The sequence below is a fragment of the Ochlerotatus camptorhynchus genome, unplaced genomic scaffold (assembly GCF_037179485.1).
Source record: "Ochlerotatus camptorhynchus isolate MF236.1 unplaced genomic scaffold, CSIRO-AGI_Acam_v1.1 ptg000535l, whole genome shotgun sequence".
Classification (NCBI taxonomy): domain Eukaryota; kingdom Metazoa; phylum Arthropoda; class Insecta; order Diptera; family Culicidae; genus Ochlerotatus; species Ochlerotatus camptorhynchus.
In genome coordinates this window covers 24,086-38,783 of record NW_027041018.1, presented here as the reverse complement: position 1 = coordinate 38,783, position 14,698 = coordinate 24,086, and the positions used below count along the sequence as shown (strand labels likewise).

Sequence of the window (14,698 nt, the reverse complement as noted above, 5' to 3'; positions counted from 1 at the left end):
AAGATTGTTGGGACGTTGTGGGCCTTCAGGAGAGGAAGCAGCCGCTTCTGGAGGCACTCTTTTATGTACACCTGTCCGTTCATCGTGTCCTGAGTCACGAAAGGTGCACTCCGCTTCCCGCACGTGCAGATGGCTTGCCAAACCAGGAATTTCTTCGCAAATTTGGACATCTTCTGAGTGCGGACATGCTCCGGAACGCTGAACTTATCCTTGGCCGTGAAAAACAGGTTGCCGGGGATCTGTTTGAAGTCGGCCTTCACATATGTTTCGTCGTCCATGATGCAGCATTCAACTTTCGTCAGCATGTTGAGGTACAACTTCCTGGAGCGGGTTTTGGCGGACTTGTTCTGCTTCTCGTCGCGATTAGGGGCTTTTTGTACCTTGAACGTTTGAAGCACAGCCTTAGTTTGGGCCTTCTGGACAAAACTTCGGCTTAGGTGCAGCTTCTTAGCCACATCCCTAACGGAGGCGTTCGGATTTCGGTTGAAGGCCCCAACTACGCGGTTGTGATTTTTGGTGTTGTACGGAATACTTTTTCCTTCACTTCTGGGCTTCCGATCGGTGGTCAACCGTTCCTCGAACCGCTTAATCACTCGCGACACCGTGGAATTCGTGATTCCCAATGTTTTAGCGATGGAACGATGCGAGAGATCCTTGTTCTCGTGATGAATGCGCAAGATTTTATCACGCACGAGCTGTTCTTACGACTCCATTTCCGCGAGTTTTGATCACAGGACTTTAAAACTTGCAGGATGTAAATAATGCACTATGAACTAAATCCACCCAAATTTTCATTAAATTCTACCCAACGGTTAAAAAGTTAGAGCAATTTCATAGTGTGGCAATTTCATCGTGGACACCCTTTACGCAATTCAGTGAGTGCATGTCAAATGGCTGAAATGCACAAAGTTGAACTTTTCCGGTTTTCTGTTTTATGTTCATAATTAAATTCTCCACAACATGAATAGAAAGATTTTTTAGATTTGTTTGTTAAAACATGTTTTTTTTTATAAACAAAGTCGAAAAAAATAGGGTTTTTTAATTTTTTTTTCTTCAACTTCAAATTTTTTAGTGAAAAAAACATTAATTTTACATACGAATTAATTCATGTTGTGCGCTGTACCTTCAAATTTAATGTCCTGTTTTTTTTGTTTCAGACGTGATCATGGACGTAGGGACTGCACGGCGCGAAGTGCTGCTTTAAAAAATTGACTTCACATTATTTATAATAATTGGGCTAAATTGCAAAATTTAAAAAAAAATGTCACTGATAATTAATCTTCATTAAATCCTTAATAACATACATAAAGAATCGCTAACATTCATTTATTTCCCTACTCGCAATCCACTCTCAAAGATAGGCCTCTTTTTAGGCCTTCTAATTGTACTTCCCCCCTTAAGGTTGTTTAGTTCACTAGACTTGAAAAAAATCATAAAAAAATCCCGTTGCGCGAATTGCCAGGATGGGTTTTTATTTTGATCTGATCCAGGGATTCACCACTGGGCAATCCTTTCATCGCAACCTTAAACACACGTTCAGTTTTAGTGTCGTAAGTAAAAAATTGATGCTGCTTCTCAGTAACATACTTGTGAAGACGTTTGAATCCGTCCAAGATTTAGGCCAATATTTGCATTCACCAATTTGCAGTGAAAACTTTGAAAATTTCACGAAGTTCAAAAGTTCCGTGCGATGAGCATAGGAATCGGAAGTTATCACAATAGGGGGAATATTTTCCTTCTTGGCATTAAGTCGGGAAAGTTTACTAGATTTTTTTCCTGGATGATGGACCATTCTCATCATCCGTGAGCAAATCAAATTGATTTCTCAAATTAATTGCATTAGAAGGGGGATCAAGAGATTGCCATTGCCGTAGCTAATGGGGGTGCCAGGGGGGACAGGCCCCCTCCAGAATCATCTAGGCCCCCTCCAGATAACGCCAATGGAGATTGCCCTTTTCTTTTGCGCTTAGGCGCCATGGCGGCAGTAAATTTTTTATCCAAATCGACTTCCAAGCAGATTACTATGAGAATCTGAAGGATTAAAGAGGAATTTTCCAAATCGATATCCAAGAAGGATTACCTCGGGTAGGATCCAAACAAGGATCGAAGAGTCAAACAAGGCAGGGCTGTTACAAGATTTTATAAATTTGATCCGTTAAATCCGCGATTCCTCAAAAGAAATCCGCGACTTCAAGTACTAAACAGCGAAAACAAAAAAAACTGTTTTCATTGCCTAAACATATCGTTTGTATACTATTACATTGCATTTCAAGCTTACTGCTATTATAGCATATTAGATTTTCGCCTGCTCTCAACTTAGTGTTCTTTGAAGTACTTTCACATTTTAATTTAGAGCTTTCTATGCTTGTACCATCCTATGCCCAAATAAATAGAGCAATTTTCCAACCCGAAAAATTAATAGAGCGGACGAGAATCGAACTCAGTCGCCTCCATTATGGGCTTGCTTTGTAGCTGCGCCTTTACCGACTGAGCTAAAGGAGTATCGTTTGTAACCTTTGATTTTTTTTAAATAACATTGTATCATCTTCAGTTATTTATGTACAGTATACATTATGAGAAATTAGTGAACATAATAAAACACCCTTACATTATGAGATTCTATTGAAAAATACCGGCCTAGATTTGATGAAACATTATTTAAAAAAAAAATAATGCATTTTCATTTGAAATACAAATTTTCTTGAAAATTACCTTTGCGTCTCTGACGTATTTTGCTTTTTTGTAGTTAATTTGGCTCTAGTTTTCTCATTTTTTTACCGATTCAAACCAAACACCCTGCACATAATCGAGAAATTACCAGAGTTTCATAAGTCACACCTGTTGGTCACGTCGCGGTTGTGTATTTTCACGGATATTCCTTGGGTTCTTTCCAATGGTGAGACATTTTCATTTTTTTTTTCTAATATGAACCTAGCACTTATCGTTGTCAAATCATAACCGAATCGTATATATGTGACTTTGTGGATCATGCACGACTTAAACTATGTATACCGGAAATTATAGGTTTCCCAAATCGTCCAGAACATCAGTTGATTTTTTCTACTAGATCAAACAAGACTGCAATAATGTCTGTAGTATCGGAAAATGTCGAATCAGGTTCAAACAGTCTATGTGGATCATGCATGATCTATTTCCGAGTAATCCAGATGTTCAAGGTTCTTCAAATCGTCCTGGAGTTCAGATGATTTATTCTACTAGATGAACCATGACTGGGATAAAGTCTGTAGTATCGAAATATGTCCAAACAGATCCATAGTGCCTATATGGATAATGTTTAATTATTTCAATGTATACCAGATGATCAAGGTAATCAAGATCGTCTTGCAGTACAGATGATCTGTAGTATCGAAATATCGATTTGGAAATCCTAAAACATTTGGCATACACGGAAATAGGTTGGCATGATCCACATAGACACTGCAAATTTGTTTGGGCATATTTCGATACTACAGATATTGAATTAGTCTTGGGTGATCTAGTAGAAAAATAATCTGATCTCCAGAATGATTTCAGAACCTATAACATCTTGTATACGTAGCAATACAATCGGGTACAATCCACGTAGACACTTTGAATCTGTTTGGACATATTTCGATAATACAGACATTATTGGAGTCTTGGTTTATATAGTAGAACAAATCAACTGAACTCCAGGATGATTTGGAGAACCTAGAATATCCGGTATACATGGCAATCACTCGCATATATACGATTCGTTTATGTTTTGACAACGAAAAATGCTATGTTCACAAAGAAAAGTTGTTTTTTTAAGTTTCGTTAGGATGGCCATCTTACTCCGCTTTTTTCTATGTGTAAAAAACATCTGCATAGTCCAAAACTGAAAACACTGCTGTATTCTATTAGATTTGTATATATATTTTTTAATTACGTTTCCTACCACTCGAACTTTGAGGAAATAGGGTCTTATTTATAGCAAGCTTTAAAACTCTGATATATATTACTACATTTTCTTAAAATCGCTGGTAGAAGGTCGTCCCAAAACTGCTCGACAACATGATTAATTGCTTCTAAATTTTTCAGGAATAAGGCAGCTGGTTTTTGTTATGTTAATGATATCGTCATCGGAATACACAGACTGCGAACCAAATTTCAAAAAGTGCTCTATTTGGACCTCGACGTTCATCATGGTATAAATGACTAGTTTCATTTTACTTAAACTGAATTTGGATAGAAAGGGAGCTCATAACGAGGTATGTACATACTAAGATTTTTTGTATTACAGGTGATGGTGTGGAAGATGCTTTCAGCTTCAGCAAATACGTTATGACGGTTTCGTTTCACCAGCGAGAGGCTGGATATTTTCCAGGAACTGGAGCCGTAACTGACATAGGTTTTGGTCCCGGGAAAGGTTATACGATCAATGCACCATACTTGCGGGATGTTACCGGAGAAATATTTGTTCCATATTTCAACCAAATTGCTACGGTAGCTTACAGTGCATTCAAACCTGACGTGTGTATTGTACAATGTGGTGGAGACGTTATAGTAGGTGATCACTTGGGAGGCACAAATTTATTGCCTGAGGATTTATTGAAATGTGTACAGAAAGTACTTGGATGGAATTTACCAACCGTTTTCCTGGGAGGAGGTAAGATATATTTAATTTACTATGGTACGGTTTCACTCAGGGCTTGTGGTATCAAAGGTATATAAGAGTTTATTGTCTGATATTAGTCTCACTTTCAGGTGGATACAATATTATCAACACAGCAAAGTATTGGACACAGCTGACAGCTCTCATAGTTGATGTGAAAATTTCCCGTGATATTCCAGAAAATGACTTTTTCCTTAAGTTTGGCCCAGATTTTACGTTGGATATGTATCGGACAAATATTAAAGAAAGAAATACTAGGGAGGATTTATCAAAAAATGTATTTATTGTTATAGGTAAAGACTATGAAGGAGATGCTACGTGTTCGATGGCTAACTTATTTTTTTTTTTCTATTTTTACAGGTAATTTGAAAAATTACATTGTGAACATGGCGTGATGTTTAATAAAATAGTTCAGCTCATTTGCTTTGAATGATTCGCTGTTCATACGATGAAATAATTTTTCGAACGCATTTTTCTTTACGTGAAAAGGTATGCAGGATCATGTATTGAATATTTGCTCACAACAAATTATTTCAGAAACGGTTCATCGTATGTACAGCGCTTTACGTTCTTTAATTAATTCACAGCTCCTGCTTTTTGTGTTTCTTTTCAGTAGAATCCTCTTTGTCTGTTTTAGTGGGTATAGTTTCATATAAGCATTGGTGATCATTAGCTCTCAGTACTCGATCTTCACACAAGTATTTTATTAGTGGAACTTCATCTTGCTTGTTGAAATACCACTTCTCAATGATATCTTCAAAGTTTTCAATCATCGTTTCGCATTGCGTTTTCATTTGGGTAATTTCGGCTGACGGATTATCCCACAGTTCATATGGAATACCGAGATCAACTTTAACCCCCTTGTTCACCAGTCCATGCAGTGTCTGAAACGTTTCTGACATGCCCTTAGCGAAACGTGTACTATCTTTGCGTTCCTTGTGTATATTGTATTCGAGGATTCGATCACAGACATTTTCCATCGATTCCAGCAATCGAAGTTCGCTTCGACGGTACTCGGTCCGTTTTTTCGGTTTAACATCGTCTACGGAGTACCTAGAATAAATAATTAAATCATTACCATACGCATCTCAGTCGAGCAAGTTCACTTACGTCTAAGGTCATATTAGATATTCATTATTTAGAGTACCTATTCGTGATCAAAAGTTAACTCTCGCGACAAATATATGAACTATGGGCTATAAACTATAGACTTCTTTAACGTTTGTCTAAATGCCCAAATATTCTTGCAGAATGTTGGGTACGATCGTATCGTACACGATTTTCTTGCACGCTAGCCCAAAGTTCTGCACTAATACTTGAATTATTATTTAATATGTAGTGCAATATATATGCAGGTCGTGTATGTCATCATTTTTGGTTAATGTATTCAAAACAAATAAATTAATTTATTTAAACATTTTGAGCTTAGCATTCGAAAACTTCTTTAAAATAATGAAACATACACCTTGACAAAATAATGCAAATTTCTGCACTCGTTATAGTCGCTAGGTTTGGCGTAAATTTGCACGTAATTTTGGGTAGAATTAATCGTAATTTCGTTGTTTATTCCAATTAGGCCGGATGCTCGCACCAATCAAGGGGGGGGGGATAAAAAAAAACAAAAAAATAAAACATTCAAACACGTTTACATTACTTCTTAGCCATCACTTTAGCCTTATACTTCTTTGAAGCCGTGATTGTTGGCACTAATGCATAACACGAGTCACAATAGTTGACTTTATTATGTGTAACATTCGGGTTATTTTCAAGACATTTCGCGCCTAAGTTTTTGTATCCTTTCAAGGAAGAACATTGGTAATAATGTAGATTAATAGGATAAAACCACTAATTTTTGGGTTTTGATAAATTTCGGGTAATACCCCGTTCACATTACAGCCTATATCACGTAATATATGCTGTCTTGCAATGAGCACTCATACATAGGATTTCCAGTGAAAACTAGATGTATGAGTGCTCATTGTTTAGCCGGCGCCGGTGGTGTAGTGGTAAGCGTGACTGCTTTCTCACCCCAATGGGTCTGGGTTCAATCCCAGCCGAGGTCGGTGGGATTTTTCTGAGGCATAAAAATCTCTGGTCACGTCTTCCTTCGGAAGGGAAGTAAAGCCGTTGGTCCCTGCCCATGTGTGTTGAATGGGTGCGATATCCTACGCAGGTGTGGAAGCTGCCTTCCTGCACATTCGATTGCCGTCAATGGATGGCAATCGATGTCCGTCGGTGATTGGCACTAGATTGCGGAACAGAGACCGACGTTAAATAAAGAAAAGAAGAGTGCTCATTGCAAGACAGCGTATATCACGTGATATACGCTGTAATGTGAAAGGGGTATAAACCATCAAGCGGAATACCACAATCGTAATAGTTCCTCATAAAGTACTGTTTTCGATAGTTCTTCCTTATTCAACTTTAACATGTCAGAACAGGAAACCAAAATTGATATGAAAATACCTACTTTGTGAATTTAAACCCAGTTTTCTTAATAATTGTGCGTGCTTCAAACAATCTAACTAGACGTATGGATCCAGGAAGGTCTATTCAAAGAAATCCAAGCTTAATATTCAAAGACATCTGTCTGAGCATAAAAACTAAATTTTAAAATTTAGCAATTCTATAAAATCCACGCCTATTTTTCAAAGGAAGGAGCCGAAATTCAACATGGAGGAACAGGAAATCCAAATTTCTACGAAAATACGTTCTTTTGAGAATTTAAAACCAGTTTTCTAAAAAATTGTGCATGCATCAAAAAATTTACCACCACTTATGGATTCAGCAAGGTCCATTCTATAAAATCTAAGCCTATTTTTCGAAGGACGCAGCCGAAATTCAACTTGGCAGAACAGAAAATCAAAGTTTCTATGGAAATACGTACTTTTGTGCGGTACTAGGTTTTTTTCAAAAAAAAAAACAACCCTCACGTATGGATTCAGCAAGTTCTATTTTATATAGTACAAGCCTATTTTTCAAAGATAGTCAAAATTCAATTCGACAAAACAGAAAAAATCAAATTTCTATGAAAAAAACCTACTTTTGTGAATATTAACCAGGTTCATCCTTCACGTATGGTTTCAGCAAGTTCCATCCTATAAAATCCAAGCACAAATTTCAAACGATAGAACCGAAATCCAACCTGATTTTAAAAAAAATATCTACCATCACGTATGAACTTATAAAAGTCTATTCTATAAAATCCAAGTCTTTTTTATTTCAAAGGACTTCTAACTTGGCTGATCAAGAAACCCAAATTTCTATAAAAAAAAATATGTCTTTTTGTGGATGTAGACGCAGTTTTCTCAACAATTGTGCTTGCATAAAAAAAAATCTACCATCAGGTATGAACACACGAAGCTCCATTCTTGAAAATCTCAGCCTAATTTTCAAAGGATGTGAATCTCACAAGAACGAGAAAGGGGTCTATGGGAAATCTACATTAAAAGTTAGTTCCGAGTTCCAAACCCTTTTGGAAACTCACAAAAATTTTGAAAAAACCTCAAAAGCCTATTCCAGCGCTTAAAGATGGTGGTAAAATGTTGATCACAAATTTGGAAAAAGCTCAGAAACTTGCTAAGCAATTCGACAGTTCCCATAATTTCAGTTTGGGTCTTACTATTTAGTCCTATTGAGAATCAGGTTGCTAGGGATTTTCTGAATATTTTCTCTCGGGAAAATATTTTTGATGATTCCTGGGAGACTGATTTGGACGAAGTAAGGTCTATAACTAAAAAGTTTCAAAATATGAAAGCTCCAGGTGATGATGGAATTTTCTATATCCTCATCAAAAAACTCCCAGAGAGTACCTTGTCTTTCTTGGTAAAATTATTTAACCGATGTTTCCATTTGGCATACTTTCCTGATAAATGGAAAAATGCAAAAGTTGTTCCAATTTTGAAGCCGGATAAAAATCCAGCTGAAGCTTCTAGCTACCGCCCTAGCAAACTTTTTGAAAAGATAATTTTGAATAGAATGATGCTTTACATCAATACGAACTCAATTTTTGCAGATGAGCAGTTTGGATTTCGCCATGGGCATTCAACTACTCATCAACTCTTAAGAGTTACCAATTTAATTCGTTCAAACAAATCGGAAGGCCACTCAACTGGAGTTGCTCTTCTAGACATAGAAAAAGCATTCGACAGTGTTTGGCATGAAGGTTTGATTGCTAACTAAGTTTAATTTTCCACTTTATATTATGAAATTAGTTCAAAATTATTTAACTGACAGAACTCTGCAGGTAAATTATCAAAATTCCAAATCTAATCGACTACCTGTTAGAGCAGGAGTTCCTCAGGGTAGCATTCTTGGGCCTATATTGTATAACATTTTCACTTCGGACCTCCCTGATTTGCCTCAGGGTTGCCACAAATCTTCGTTCGCTGATGACACAGGCATTTCCGCTAAAGGAAGAAGTCTTCGTGTTATTTGCAGCCGACTGCAGAAAAGTTTAGATATTTTCTCTTCTTATTTACAAAAATGGAAGATTTCTCCCAACGCTTCCAAAACTCAACTTATAATATTTCCACATAAGCCTAGAGCTTCGTTTTTGAAACCTAGTAGTAGTCACATAGTCACTATGAACGGAGTTCCAATTTCCTGGTCAAACCAAGTGAAATATCTTGGATTAATACTTGACCAAAAATTAACTTTTAAAGATCACATTGAGGGCATTCAAGCTAAATGTAACAAATATATTTAATGTTTGTATCCTCTTATAAACAGGAAATCCAAACTTTGCCTGACGAATAAACTTCTAATATTTAAACAAGTTTTTAGACCGGCCATGCTTTACGCTGTGCCAATATGGTCTAGTTGTTGCACTACCAGGAAAAAAGCACTTCAAAGGATTCAGAACAAAGTTCTGAAAATGATTTTGAAGTTGCCTCCCTGGTACAGTACTACCGAGGTACATAGAATTTCGAATGTTGAGACTTTAGAACAAATGTCCAACAAAATAATGAATAATTTCAGGCAAAAATCGTTGCAATCCTCACTTTATACTTAGATAAGATTTAGTTTTAGTTTTCAGTTTTAATATATCAATTGTTATACTGACATGCAGGTTAAAAAACCTGTTTAAAATACTTAATTGCCAAGACATGAACAATGTAAAAACACTTAGATATATATCATAACAATTAAGGCTGGTACGTTACTGCAGTAACTGGAGCACCTAGGTTAAAAAATGAAATGTAATTTATTTTGAATTTGGAACAAATAAAGAGTTAAAAAAAAAGTTGGAAGGGTTGTATACTAGATACGACCGCAGGGTTGGCGTTGGATAACGTCTGTTATGTGTTGTACTTAATTGTGTACATTATATTTTAGGAATATTCCTTAATGACTCTTTTGCGAAAGTTTGGTGGCCCTGAAAAGGGCCGTTTTGTTGGGCTGATGTTGTTGACAATGATGAAACGGGCGTCCTTGTTGGACGCTTATATAGTAGAACAGAAAATATCAGAGGTGTCAGATACTCGCATACGTACGTTAAACTCTTTCTTGATAATGTTGTGGCCCTGAAAAGGGCCATTTTTCCAACGCGCTCGGCGTAGTTGCCCTTGCGGAGCAGACGGTGAATACGACCGACTGAGAACTGCAGCAGCTGGGCATTCCATGAAGGCGGCCCAGTATACCGGAGCACTGGCACCAACGCACTCGGCGTAGTTGCCCTTTCGCCCCCAGGCTCTGCTGCCGCTGCTCTGCTGCCGTTGCTCTGCTTCCGCTGCTCTGGTACTGCTGCTCTGCTGCTGGTCGACGATCGGATAGACAATGATGGAACGGGCGACCTTGTTGGACGCTTATATAGTAGAACAGAAAATATCAGAGGTGTCAGATACTCGCATCTGATGTCTCGGTTGGAGAAAGTATAAGAATATAAAAAAATCAATCGATTTTCACCATCTTTAGACAATGGTTTACTTTTAACCATTTTTCAATAATTTACAGAATGAAATCAATAGTTTTGAAACATTCAGCAAATATGGGGGTGACCCCGGCGTAGTGGTTAACATCCATACCTCTCACGCCAAAGTCACGAGTTCAAATCTCACCCCCGGACAAGTCACGAATGACCCAAGAGTGTTAAAGTGACTATAATAATATATAAAAAAAAAAAACATTCAGCAAATTGCTAGAAATATTTCCAATCGATTGATGCCATTATCTTGTAAATCTATCGATAGACGGTTGAGTTATTATCGTTCAAAATCTTTTAATTTTTCGTAACGCATCCAAAATGACTGTTTTCAATTTTGTACCCCCGTATGTTGCCGAAAGACGTTCTCCAACGTCAAAAAAAGTTAGTTGAATCACTTCAGGAACGCTCAGACTAACATTAAATATAATTCAATCACACAACAGAAAAGTTTGAACTCCCTAAGGAAGGTATTTAACCACTTTAGAAAAGATTGGACTCCGTTTGGAAAATTTAAGCTCAAAAAAATGTCGGTTCACTTCGAAAAACTTTCTACACTTAAAGGAAAGCTAGATGACCTAAACAAGATAGCGTCCTTGTAAAATGCCCAAGCATTTAACAAAAATCTGGGGATCACTTAGGAAAATGTCTAATTCGTTCTGGCAAGTTTGGATTCAGTTCGGATAAAGTTGAATCTATGCAGGAAACCTTGGGGCGGTATATGGCTTGGATTTTACAAAACTCAATCGAAACAGCCTAGCCCTAATAAAATTTGTATATACATATATGTTGCTTAACTACGTGTTTGGGGTATCATCCAAACCATTTGCAGAAAAGTTCGACAATTTGGGTTAACGTTTGTTTATGGTATTTGTTTATTAGTACTGTGTCCCAATTACCGGGTTCAATTTAACAAGTGGTTAAAAAGGAACAGATGAAATGTTATCGATTATTCAGAGGCGGGATGTGGTTGTAATCGTCGCCTACCTCGTATAACTGGTTCCAAAAGTAAACAAACCATAAGAAACCTACATAGTTTGTTTCGTTTGGAATCAATTTCATGCAAGAATGATTAGTAGGATGATTTGACAGCACGTTGCAACTGCTATTTATGTGTTTATTTCTAACAGGCAAGTGGTTAGATTTTGACAACCGTGTCAATCACAGGGATTTTAAAGAATGGAAAATAACTTTCGAAATCTTGGCGGAACACTGTGTTTTTTTTTCGTTTGTTAGTTTTATTTTTTTCAAGTTATCAAGTTTTGGGTTTTCGCTCGTGACCATGTTACAGTCAATATAAATCGATGTAAATACATAGTACGCTAGTCGCATAGGAGTATTGAACAAAAACCCAAAACTTGATAATTAAAAACAAAATATTACACATCGCTGATTTTGTGATATAATGTGTAAAAAGCCAAAATTTTCATGGAAGAATATAAAAACATATTGCGGCCTCTATCTACAAACCATGAAACCATAAAAAAAAAACAAATAGTGGAAATGGCTCTAATGTTGGCCTATGGATCTAAGATTGGGCCCATCGCTAAAAATCTGCTATTTAGCAATTGTATCTAGATGAACGCTTTATTGGGACGGTACTAATGGATATTTTTGTTTGCCATTGAAAATTTAGTCGATTGCTGAATTTATGTATGGGCCCAAATTAGGGTAACTTATGCCAACATTACAAACATTTCCCCTACAATCATTGTTTTTCAATACAAAATATAAAAAAAATAATAATAGCGGCGCCGGTGGTGTAGTGGTAAGCGTGATAACCTCTTACTCCAATAGGCCTGGGTTCATTCCCAGTCAGCACTTCGGAAGGGAAGTAAAGCCGTTGGTCCCCGGTTCATGAGTTGATGAGTCGATAGGTAGAGTCCACGTGTGGGAGCTGCCTCCCTGGCGTCGGTAGCATTAGTGGTCACGGAAACAAATAAAATAAAAAAAAACACATGAGCCGGGACCAACGGCTTTACTTCCCTTCCGAAGGAAGACGTGACCAGAGATATTTATGCCTCAGAAAAATCCCACCGACCTCGACCCATTGCCATTGGGGTGAGAAAGCAATCACGCTTACCACTACACCACCAGAGCCGGCATATTTGCATAATATAACCTTGAAATTTTAGTGTTATAGCCACCTTATTATATGGAGTAGAGTCGGTGTATAATGAGTCACGCCAAGAGAAAAACAGTTGAACTCGCATCACGGTTTCCGAAGGATTCCCTTTCTTTTCACTTGGCAACAGAGGACTTCTACATCAACTTTAAATGACTTCTAGCGAGAACCAAAAATAACGGCTGTAGTGAATCATACTATCAGTGATTTTGTCAAATTATCTTATCAAAAAATAGTAGAAATTCTCATTACTGATCAAAACCAAACGTATCCCATGACCATTTAATGCTCGCTGCGTGTTTATGATGATTTCTTCAATTTTATTTTATATTTCATTGCAATACCTTTCGTAGACCTTTCATAGCATCGTAATGTTTATTTACTTTGCACGATAGGTAGCCGATTTGACAGTTCAATAGGTAGACTTGGCTTCACTCTTGGCGTGACTCATTATACACCGATCTAATATGGAGATTGATAAAGTATGTTTGTGTCAGTGATTTGTTTTCATCGGGAACATTTTCCGCTATGAAGTTTTTTTTCCCGAAGAAAACATTTTGCGTATACGTATACGTGATGTGGTGTGCGTACAATAAACGTCAGCAATCTCTTTTGGGAGCTGAGGAGACATAGAGCTGCTTCTTATTGTATGTAAATATTTATTATTTTCATTGCAGAATACCAGCTTTTTTATCCATATAAATGTATTTTCACTATTTCTAGATAGAGCTGGAATTAGGGCGTAACAGCTTTTGTAAACATTGACTTCTATCGATGATTTCTAGGAACTCAAGACATGCCCACGCAGACGAATACAACCATCGGAAAGGGGAAGTCTTTCCCTACCCGATAAGGATGTTGGTTTGCGTGAGCGAGCCTTGAATTTCTAGAAATCATCGATAGAAGTCATTGTTTACAAAAGCTGTTAGGCCCTAATTCCAGCTCTATCTAGATTTGTATTTTAATGTTCTGGTATATTTCATTTATCCATTACATACATTTTCTTTATATAAATAAATACTGAGTTGGGAGGGAGCATCAGGGTATCATTTGACCTGGAACTGAACGATTGGAGTGGTATTACAACTAAAGTCTAGCAGATTATAAACACTATCATTTTGTTTATCCTACCGATACCAATTACAAAAAAAAAATAAAAAAAAATAAATTTGAAGCCTGGCCTAAATGGGAGTTAAAATGGCCAAGCATAAGGTGATTAAGGAAGCGCTACCATCAATCTAATATGAATATGTTTAAACACAGTATTCCTTAGAAGGTAAGGAGTATCCATTAGGTAATGATCCATTCTAGGGGCACGCAATAACCTTTAACTCCAACGCAGGCAACGGCTGTAATTAAATTAATTTCATTAACTACTGCTTTAATAACATTAATTACACAATTTAGAGCAATAACTACATGTTAACTCCATTAATTACAGTTGAAATTTCGTAATTTAAGTACATTAATTACATTTTAAATACTTTTAATTACATTTATTACGGATAGATAATTCTAATTACCGTCAGTACTACAAAACGCAGTAATTACTTTAAGTACTTTTGATTGCATTTTAACTTCAACCGGTTCTTTGTATTACGTGTCCCTCGGATCCATTCACTACCTAGATAGAAGAATTATATGGTCAGAAGAAAATGTTCTTTAATGACAAATCACTTCATAAATTAGCATAATACTGAGAATACCGTCGAACAAAATTCATGGGAACTGCAATGTGAATTACGTGTCCCTTATCTGCTTTAACAAATAAGAGCGAATTAACGCTTACCCCAGTTCAATTACTTCGTGTGATTTGCCAGTTTCTGATAGACGGGCCTGTAACTCGGTGGCTAGAATTTTGCACGCTTCACATTTGCTGGCGTATTTCACTCCTTCGTTTTCTTCCGGCCCACATAACACTATGCCAGGTAGCAATAGGATTAGCACTAGTTTCATCATTTTTGTTAGACAACAGTTTATTCAAAATGAGTTGAAATTCAATAAGCAAGTGACT

At 36.9% G+C, this 14,698-nt stretch overlaps 2 protein-coding genes across 3 annotated transcripts in view; one reads left to right on the top strand and one right to left on the bottom strand.

Annotated features, from left to right (window-relative positions):
* Positions 1–5,072, top strand: part of LOC135713104 (histone deacetylase 8-like) — a 23,310-nt gene extending 18,238 nt beyond the window's left edge. Inside the window, exons 4-7 of one of the 2 annotated variants that reach the window (XM_065236213.1) lie at positions 4,063–4,169; positions 4,265–4,630; positions 4,729–4,929; positions 4,997–5,072. In XM_065236213.1, the coding sequence (XP_065092285.1) occupies positions 4,063–4,169; positions 4,265–4,630; positions 4,729–4,929; positions 4,997–5,031 (709 nt within the window). In that variant the 3' untranslated portion in view covers positions 5,032–5,072. Of the gene's footprint in view, positions 1–4,062; positions 4,170–4,264; positions 4,631–4,716; positions 4,930–4,996 lie in introns of both variants that reach the window. The other variant, XM_065236212.1, reaches the window with a different exon arrangement.
* On the bottom strand, positions 4,901–14,698 carry CNPYb (protein canopy b). Its single transcript, XM_065236214.1, has 2 exons — positions 14,474–14,698; positions 4,901–5,689 (listed from the first exon to the last, which is right to left on the bottom strand). The coding sequence occupies exons 1-2, from the start codon at positions 14,641–14,643 to the stop codon at positions 5,218–5,220; spliced, it is 642 nt and encodes a 213-aa protein (XP_065092286.1). The 5' UTR covers positions 14,644–14,698; the 3' UTR covers positions 4,901–5,217.

Bases quoted from the DNA above. Each gene is read 5' to 3' on its own strand.
- CNPYb (XM_065236214.1), bottom strand. From the start codon at position 14,643: ATGATGAAACTAGTGCTAATCCTATTGCTACCTGGCATAGTGTTATGT. The intron at 5,690-14,473 runs GTAAGCGTTAAT...TATTTATTCTAG, and splicing joins CACGAAGTAATTGAACTGGG to GTACTCCGTAGACGATGTTA.